The 9,669-nt window shown below is 49.1% G+C and overlaps 1 protein-coding gene across 1 annotated transcript in view; it reads left to right on the forward strand.

Annotated features, from left to right (window-relative positions):
- LOC104076748 (pseudouridine-metabolizing bifunctional protein C1861.05-like) overlaps positions 1-5,927 on the forward strand; it is a 22,931-nt gene extending 17,004 nt beyond the window's left edge. The window contains exons 14-18 of the mRNA XM_009577733.1: positions 275-389; positions 1,204-1,341; positions 2,027-2,193; positions 2,618-2,706; positions 5,634-5,927. Of these exons, the coding sequence (XP_009576028.1) occupies positions 275-389; positions 1,204-1,341; positions 2,027-2,193; positions 2,618-2,706; positions 5,634-5,829 (705 nt within the window). The 3' untranslated portion in view covers positions 5,830-5,927. The remainder of the gene's footprint in view (positions 1-274; positions 390-1,203; positions 1,342-2,026; positions 2,194-2,617; positions 2,707-5,633) is intronic.
- The last annotated feature ends 3,742 nt before the right edge of the window (positions 5,928-9,669 follow it).

A 9,669-nucleotide genomic window follows, 5' to 3' on the forward strand; every position in this document is an offset into this window, starting at 1 on the left:
TAGTGAGGACCAGCAACTACCTTTTTCTGCTGGAGGGGCCCTGCGAGTTGAGTCCGGCTCCTGATGATAGGGAGCAGGGGAAGGAGAAGAAGGGGAGGAGATGATGCAAATGGAAAAATCCATTTTCCTTAAGGAATCACTCTTTTAAGTTCATGCCTGCACCTAAGGGCTGCAATACGAGTGAAAATCCTACATCCCGAGTCTGACTAGCAATCATTTTGTCCCTCTGCAATGACTCAAGCTGCCTCTACTCTGTGTCCTGGATTTTCACTAGGTGTCCCAGTTCAAGGAGAACCTGTGCCAGGCCCCGCTAGTTTGCATTGATGGAAATGTGCCTCTTTCCACTATTCAGTATGTCTGCCAACTAGCTAGAGAGCATCAGCTAGCAGGTAAGGAGAACTCACCCAGCCCTGGCCCTGTAGCTCCTAACAGTGTGTGTGCCAAGACACTCCGCACACCCTGAGAGCTCTCCACTGCTGCTTGCTGGAGGTACCCAGTTATTGTCTGACATGCTGTGTTATTCAGCGCTCCTTTCTATACACTACTGCTCTGTTTCAAATGGATGAAACATTTCTGCTTTCTTGGAGTTTTTCTCATTCTGCAGCTAAATCAAATTTCCTGCGGTGTAGGTGCTATAGCCCTTGGGCACTGCCAAAAAGCCAGGAAAAGCTGCTCTCTTTGACTTTAATCTCAAGGCAAGCACAAATGTCTGTGCTTCTGCCAGTTTGAGCAGCAATATAGTTTGCTTCTCAGAATAAGTGCTAAAGCATCTTTTGAGAGGATTTCTCTCCCACTTCCGATAAAACACGTACCTCCCTCCCCTGGTATGCTGGGGACCTTTCACAAGGCTTCCTAAACCTTTGGAATTATGCCTTCATTTTTAAAAGCAAATCCTGAAGAAGGAAACAATGTTCTTAAAACCTGACAGAGGCTCCAAAACCAGCTAAGAGGAGTAACAAACCTGAGGTCTGATTATATCACTCCAAAGCCAAAAGCAACGGTGTCATTACTGAGCACCGGGAAGGAAATCTTGGGAGACCTTATCCCCAGCATGGGGGAAATAGTATTTAAGTTTCTAATAGATTACATGTATAACCCCAGTTGTGCAGATCGCGCTAAGCTTTCTACACTGCATCCTGCTCTGATGTAGAGATGAACCACTAATTAATTAATTAACTAACCAATTGCAATGTTGTTTTGAAGTGTGCTATGAGCCAACAGATGAGAACAAGGCCTCTAAGCCATTCCTCTCGGACAGCTGGAAAGTGCTCTCATACATTTCCCCCAACCTGCAAGAGCTAAGAGCAATAAATCGGACCCTCGGGAACCCTCTGCCAGCAGGTATTGAATATTCAGAAGGGTCAGTCACACTTTTAGATAACCTAGATTCTGAAGAAGAGCATTGCTGCTCCAGCTTCCATTTCAAGCAAATTGGATTATAACACAATGGGGATTCATAAGCACTCTTGATGTCTTCCACCTTCCAGCCTTCTCTGCGTGGGTTGTACGGCCCAGGCCAGACTGATGGTCTATCAAAGAGCACAGTAGGCCTGGATGGCTCCTTGTCCAAAACCAGAGATCCCATTTGCCTCATTTCATCAGCTAAACAGGAAAAATCTCTGGTTTGTAACACGTCTCTGAAGCATGATGCTCTGAGGGCACCTGTCCTAACAGTACCGTTCTTTGTAGAAATGAAATACCCCACCACATGCAGGTGGAAATCCAACGGCATTAAGACATGCTTCACGACAGTTTTTTGATCTCCACAGGCACGTGTTTAGTCCCATGAGGGGTGGTTTCCTTAGCATAGGACAGAGGTACTGTATGGAAGTCTAATGTTGGAGAATTCCATGTTTCCCGTGGTTTAAAGAAAAAAATGTATATCAACCACATTTCAGAAGTGCTCATAAATGGTAGTGCTCATAAATAGTAGTAGTGGTGCTCATAAATAGGCTGCCAGCCCACAAAAAGGCCAGTTGAGGACCTTTAAAGTTATACCACAGTTTTTCCTCCCCGCTCTCTAAAGAGCTGCCGTCCAGGTTGGAGGATATTGTCCAGACTGCAATGGCCCTGGCCCGCCCTTTGCTGGCCCACCTGCGCTGTGTGGTGGTGACCCTCGGTGCTCACGGCGTCCTCCTGTGTGGCAAGAGCCTGGGAGGGAGAACCTCGCTTCGTCCAGGAGCTCACGAACAGGTAAGGTCACAGAAAACCACCTCTGAGTTCTCAGTTGCTTCTTTCTGGGACCATATAGCACCGTTGCTATTTCTGGTGGCATGGCAGCAGTCCTGGGGAACATGGCATCACTGCTGGCAAATGTATGTGTTCGGGGGGTGGAATACACAGCTCTGAAAGAAAATCAAGTTGTCTGTCCGTATACTGCTGGCTCCTAGCAGCAGTGTTTATAGTCAGCTAGTTTTAAATGTGCTTACTGTGAATATTCATGAGTGCAAGCTTCATTTTCAGGAAGCTTCATTTAAATCGCTGAATCTCTTTCAAAGTGTGAAAAAAAGATTACTGCCCCCCCCCCCCCTCCCCTTTTCTTTTTTTGGCATCCATGCAGGTGCGGATGGCATCAGCCACACCAGGCCTTACTAACTTCCCTTCTCTCCCCACACAGTCTGCTGCTGCCAGCCTCTGTGCCACCCACTACCCCGCCATCCACATCAGCAGGGAGGAGATAGTCAACGTCTCAGGTGCTGGCGACAGGTATATTGCTCACTAGTTTGTCTTCTCCAGCTAAATGTGGAAGGGCTGTAATCGGATTTCTTTGAAATTCTACTGCAAAGGCAAACGACATTCTGCTGCTTGAGGAACAGACGCTAAGGACAGAAGAACAGGACTGGTTACTGTGAGTCCTTGCAAAGCCTGCTAAAAATGTCCCCCTAAGCATCTTGGAAGCCAGTCTTGCCATTATAAGTTTTGCTTTTCTTTAAGACCCAAGCCTTTCATGGCAATCTAGTCGTTCTGAATTAGTCTGGGCTGAGCTGCTAAAAGCAAAGTAAACCACCTTACATCAAAGCTGTCTTACTAACTAACTACTTTACTTCCACACTTCTCCAGTGGAGGTGGGACTGCCAGTCAGTAGCTAAACTCACCCTATAAAAGCATTTCATCAGGTTCTGCGTTTGCCTCTGGCAATAGCTCATGCTTCAAGAGAATCTGCTGTATAATTCGCCTAGCTGTTCACACAACGCTGTACATAGGAGCAGTAAATGACAGGTATTATTCCTAGCCCCACTGATCAATTCTCAGTCTGTCAGAGTAATATTTTATTATGCTCCTTGTTAACTTGTCAAACTATGTGTAGTAGTCAGGTTTTTTTTCTTCTTGCTTTGTACACTACAATAATTGATTCTAGCCTTTCATTGCCTTGGGCCAGACCAAAAGTCTGTATGTGACAGATACTTCCTTTTATTTTTCTACTCTTACCTACCAATAACTCAACATAGCAACACTTCTTTCTTTTATGAGTGGGCAGAATGAAAAGTCTTTCTTTTTGAAACTTACAGCGTCCTCAATATTTGAGTTAGAATCAGTCAATAACTTCTTGCCAAGCTAGTTAACGCACTTAACACCGGGACACCCTCCTTGTGTCCCAAATCGCCTCTGAGATGAATTGACTGCAACTGCAAGGTGGTCTTTTCCAAAGAAGACCAAAGTGTTGTTCGGAGCAGTGAGTGTAACAGCAGAGGAATTGGGGCTGGGAGGAACCTCGCGGGGTCAGCCTGTCCTAAGGAAAGCTCAGCTTTGCTCACTACTTCTAGCAGATGTGCCCAACCTCTGCCAGTCCCTCCAGGGACACAGCCTCCTCTCTGCACCATCTGCTCGGTACACAATTACCCTTTATTGCAGGACAATTTTTTCTAGAGGCTAATGTAAACTAAATATCTTCTTTAGGGTTTCCTTTCCCTTTTTAAAAGCTTAATTTAAGGGAAGACCAAAGGTGAGATAAAGTGCGCCACTGCCAAACAACTCCACTGACTTACACAGGAGTACTTGAAGTTTGTTCTTCCGTCCAAAGCTCTCTGAAAGCTAGAGGCCCATTACTGCTCCCATTCCCGAAGTAATATTGGTCTGGAAATCCTGTTCCCCAGAGTACCCACGTCCATGTGGGAATTTTCACAGTCCTCTTGTTCATCCAGGGTTTTCCTTCCTGGTAACCCTGGCTGCTCCACTGGGCTGCAGAATTCCGTGTTCTACAGAGTAAGAGTGCCAAAACAGGCTGGAAATACCGGGACACTACATTGACGTCCATACCATCTTCACAGCATATGAACTGGTAAAGTTGCCCGAGCCCAGCCTATCGGCATTTTCAAGGGACTATGCAGCAGGGTATAACCCGAGGTTACAACAGGTTCACGGCTCAGCCTCCATGAACCCCCCGCACTTCTGAAGCACTGGTCAGGGGGATGCTGTGCACCCAGAAACAGTGATGCGGGGCGCCTCACGCCTCCTCGCTTCGACCCTGCGGCTCTCCTGCAACTCCATAGGCGCTGCCCAAGGAGCCGTGCGTGCGTGCGTGCAGGGAGCCGCGGCTGTTTGCTCCTTGCACCTGGCTGCCGTGACAACATAACACCGCGTGCCTGCACCCAGCATTGCTAGGGGATGCTCCCCCAAACATTTACCCTGAACCTCTGGAGCTGTTGAGAGATTGAATGGTTTATGAAAATCATAATCTTCTGTGCCTTTGTTATGGATAAAAAGATGTTGAGGTAATTAGTCAGAGTGCAAAAAAAAAAGTGATCTTTTTCCTTTCCCCATAGATTTGCTCATTAATCCTCCCTGCTGCCACTTTTTCCTGTCCTTGCTTCTTCCTCTCAGATGTCATTATCTTCTCCCTTCTCTTTCACTTCTCCTTTGTCCTTTCCTAGCTTCCGAGCATCATTACTGTATTTAGCTATGAATAAGCAGTAGCTGTTTCCAGTCGATCACAAACACCACCCTGCACATATCCGTGCCTCAACAGAGCCTTCCCCTGCAAGCCAGAGAGATGGCAAAGTCATCCCCTTCTCCTGATGGCCTCCTCGGTGCCTTGTGAGGACCCGTGGGTGACCGCTGTTGTTCCAAGCACTCACATAATTTTTACTGGGAAATCTCAAATGGAAAACCACAGCTAAAGTTTACAAAAATCCCATTTCAGCTTTGGATTTCTTTTTCCAGCTATGTCTGTTGCCCCTCCCACATATATATGGAAACTTTATCTCTCTGTCCATCCACCCCTTTGGGGACAGGAGGGAATGTAACGAGGCACCAACAAGGAGCAGAGAAACGACAAAATAATTAGAGAGCAAGGGAAAAATAGCTTCTTCCCTTCTTAGACTCCTTTCTTTTCTCCTGCCTTTCCTGGAAAACTGGGGAGAAAAGAAGATGTGGTGGAGTGGGAAACTATCTCAACTTCTCAGATGAGAAGCAGGTAAAATGTGACTAAATAGCACTATTTGTTACTTCAAATTTAAAAACAAATATAAAAAAGCAAAAACTTTTTATTATAACTTCACCCCTCCTGTGTGACATCTTCTGCTTCTGCAAGTGTTGGTTTGGGTCCAAATGAATTCTCTTACAAACGAATGGCCATGTTCTCAACGTCAAAGCTGTTCCCCAGTGTTCAAAACTGCCTTTCTTTCTCTCCACAGCTTAATGGCAGGAATCCTTGCAGGGATGCTTGCTAAACATGATACAGATACCTGTGTCCAGATGGGTCTGCTTGCTGCAAGCTTGTCTCTCCGTTCCTACGAGCCCATTTCTCCAGAAATCAGCACTGCCAGTGTCAGCCAGGAGCAAGTCAAGAGCAGGAGCTGGCCGGAGGTGAAGGTATGGAAGATGGACTAGACCACCATGGCTTTCTCATCCATCACCTTCTCGCACTACCAGCACTGCTGTTTCCAGGAACTGGGCCGTGTTTTGAGCTTTGAGCTCAAAAGCTGGCTGCTGACCAGAGGACTTTGGCGCACACTACCTTTTGAGAGGTGAAGTGTAAATGGAGTGCAGTTGGTGACAATTTGTATTGCACTGTTCACACTCATGTTTGTCTGCTGTTGTTTCCTTTTTGATTTTTTTTTGGTGGGTTACAGCAACTACAGCTTGGTTCTTCTGTCTACTGCCTGTTGATAGTTTATCTCATCTCCCCCTCTAAGGAGAACACTCATCTGTTTTGGTCTTGAGTAAACCCTCAGAGAAGGAGGCCCCAACCTAGGGAACTACTTCTTTGTAAAGAAAAGCTGGTTTCTGGTCTTTCAGACCTTCTGCTTCCCTGAACCTCCAGTCCTTCCTAGATTTTCCCCTGAGGGAATTTTCCCTTCCTTCACCTTGTGTCATTGCTGTCCATTATCATGGTAGCTCCTCTGTCACCGACTCCCAGATTTTCAGGACCGTGTCTTTTCAGGTAGGCCCAGCAGCAACATCCTCTCTTGCTGCTCACTCCTGGTTTATATCCAAGAGGTCCCATGGACCACAACTTGAGGCAAGGTGCAGCTGGCAGGCACATAACACTGTAGGACAACCTCATCAGTCTTCCCCAGCCAGACAGCAAACGTCGCACTTTCTTGCTCTGAAGTCCAATGCCCCTGGAGAAAGCAGGCAAGACTGATCAAAGCGGGGTAACCAGGGGCCAAGCTGGTGGCCTTTAAAAGATGACTGCCCCTTGTCCTGCACACATTCATCTGCACCTGGGGCTTCCTTCCTCCTCAGCCCGGAGTGTCAAGAGCAGACACCCCACTCACCCACATACACACATCGGAGAGCTGGAGCACCACGCCTCCATTTCTGACCACTTGGCAAACCACTGGGTACTTGACACAGAAAACTTCCCACTCGTGGCTGGCTGGACATACGATCCTAACAGAGCACTGTGTGCTGGGACCAAAACATTCAGTCACACCTTCCCTTCCCTCCAGAACGAGAAGTCTCCTGGTACCATTGCAGAAGCTCAGGATAATGACATTGTTTCCAGGGAGGAGGGGAAGCATAGCCCTTGTTTGCAGGTGGACACGCAAGCTGTGTAGCTCAAATGACTGCCAGGTTCACAGTGAGTCCACGGCAAAGCCAGGAACAGAGCAGAGCCTCCTTGACCCTGTCCAGGCTAGAGCTGCATGGTGATCCCTCTGCTTTTAACCCCTCCAGCATCTTTATTAGCAAGGACATCTACACTTAGATCAATTTTATAGAAGCTAAGTCTGGTCCACAGCCTTTTGACAATTAGCTAACGTAGCCAGCTTGGCTATGGAGATCAGCTTCTCACTCTTCTGTTGTGTAACTTATCTCCCAGGGATAGGTCCTCTAGATGTCTTCTAGCCCCACATGACTAAACTCAAGGATGGGAAGACACCAGCTCTGCCTCTGTTTTTTCAGTCTTACGCAGGACCATTGGTGGCTGAAAGGGGAGTAACAGGGGATGGCAGTGGGCCAGTGGCAGGAGACCTCTGTGTGGGTCTCATGGGGATGCTTGCTGGCTCAAGGCTGCTGAGCCATTCCCACACCAGAGGTAAGAAGGACAGCGATCATCTGAACTCATCCCTGGTCCACAGGGGAACGCCCACCATGCAATTGCAAATGACAAAATGATGTCTGGGAAAGGGTGGGATGGGGGCTCCTACCTAGGCTTCAGCATTTGCAAAACAGCCTCCCTCTCCCTTACAGCCTTACAGCAGCTGCCACGGATTGCAGTGTCCAACTCCATCGTTAACAACAGCTGTGCATGAAAATACCCATGTTTTGCTGGTACACCTTTACTGTCTATACAGAAAATAATAGCAGCAGATGTGTAGAAATCAGCTCTCTGGTCTCCTGCATGGTCTCCTGTGTGGTCTCCCGCCTTCCTTTTGCTCACACCCAGGGGAATGGGCTGGCAACTCTGCAGAAGAGGCTGCTGTGGTGGATGGTTTTCTTTTTTAACTTTTAAGCCATGGTGGGACAGGGGGAACTGTCTCAGCTTTACACGGGCACGAAAACAGTCACTACACCCTCCAGAGTCTTTCCTCCCACCAGGATGATGCAGGGCAGCAGGCAGGACCACAGACGCCTTTTCACACTGGAAATCTGTCCTCGGAGCGGCCGGAGGCGGCTGCGGTGGCGTGACTGCTGCCCTGTTCTGTCCAGCTCTTCAATTCAGAGCTATCTTCTGGCTGGAAGCGGTAATTGCATCCTACCCAAATGCTGTGTCTAAAGCCAGCGCTGTCAGTCCCTCCTCAGCAGGTACACAGAACAATTCTGAATGAAAAGCATCTTTCCTGCATGTGCAAATGTTGCCCTTTGGTGGATGAGGAGCCAGAGCTCAGTGGAAAAAGGCTCTGGGGGTGACCCTCCCTGCTAGTAAGTGGGGCTGAGGGGAAGGGGATACTCGCGATGCTCAGGACTGTGACTGCAGCCTTTCATGCAAGAAGGTGCTGACGGGGAGGCCGTGATGTGGTGGAGGGTGCCGTCCCTTCGCCATCCAAGAGAGGTGCCAAATATGGACAAGTATGGGGGAGCAAGGGCATCTGCCATGGAAGCCATGAGGAAGGATGACCCCCTCTCCCAACACGTGATGTGCACAGGATGCAACTGCGGGCGCCGTGGGTAATCAGTCAACAGTTTGGTGAATACTGAAACTCATTAAAACTAATTTTAAGTGGAGTTGGGTCTTGGTGCTGGCTGGTTTTTGAACTTGATGGATAGGAAGCCTAGAGTACAGACTCACCCTTCGTTTCACACAGAGATCACCCGCTGGCGAGGACCCTTGACTGAGGAGCAGATCACTGGTATCTAACACGACACAAAAGCCAACCAAAGCTTGGTCAAACACAACTCTCCCGTGTGGGCTCTGCTCTTTAATAAGAAATGAGCTCCCAGTGCAATGGATGGAGGCATCAATTGGGTGTCTTCCCTCTACCCAGACCACTTTCACCAGGCTCATAGCAACTCTTCCCCCCGGGGCCTGCCGCCTGTCCATCAGATTTGGCTAAAACTGGGCGAAGAGCTGAGAAGGCACGAGGGGTGGGCTGGAGAACTGACAAAGCTGTATCACATCAGCACTACCTCCTTAGGAAACCAAAATGAAAACGTAATGGCTGCCCTTTCAGAGGCCAAAAGATCCCGCTTTGATCTTATACATCCCCTCTCCCTCTCCCACGCACAAACATTTACTGGCAGCCCCCCTGTGCTAAGACCTTGCTTGCAAGTGTTGTTTAGCTAAAAGACTCTGTGCTCGCAAGTGAGAGACGCTGCACGCCCGTGCGCAGGCACGCGCGTACCTGTCACGAAGCGGGGACGGGGTGGCTATGGTAGAAGTGTGCTGGAGTGTTTGGGAGTGCAAGGGAGGGGGGATGGGCGCCCACGCGAGCAGCCGGGTTTGCTCACCAGCGGGGAGGTGGGACACAGCAGGGGCGGGGGAAAAGGGCTGTGCCCCCAGGGTAAGTCCCTGCGCTATAAAAATGGCTTTGGCTGGATCCAGCAGTAGGGAAGAGAGGCAGCTTCCACCTCTGCTCCTTCCTCCAACAGCATCGTCCGGGTAGGAGGACCCCAAGCGAAGCCAGGCCCCAAGGATGAAGACCCCTGCACTGACGGTCACTGTGCTCCTCCTGGTGCTGCTCTCCTTGGTCCCAGCACCATCTGAGGCACTGGGGGGCCAGGCCAGCACCCCAGAGAGGCAGCCAGGAGCTGGGGGCCATGGAGAAGACCCTTCGCCACCTGGAG

Source organism: Fulmarus glacialis, unplaced genomic scaffold, assembly GCF_000690835.1.
Source record: "Fulmarus glacialis isolate BGI_N327 unplaced genomic scaffold, ASM69083v1 scaffold5470, whole genome shotgun sequence".
NCBI lineage: Eukaryota > Metazoa > Chordata > Aves > Procellariiformes > Procellariidae > Fulmarus > Fulmarus glacialis.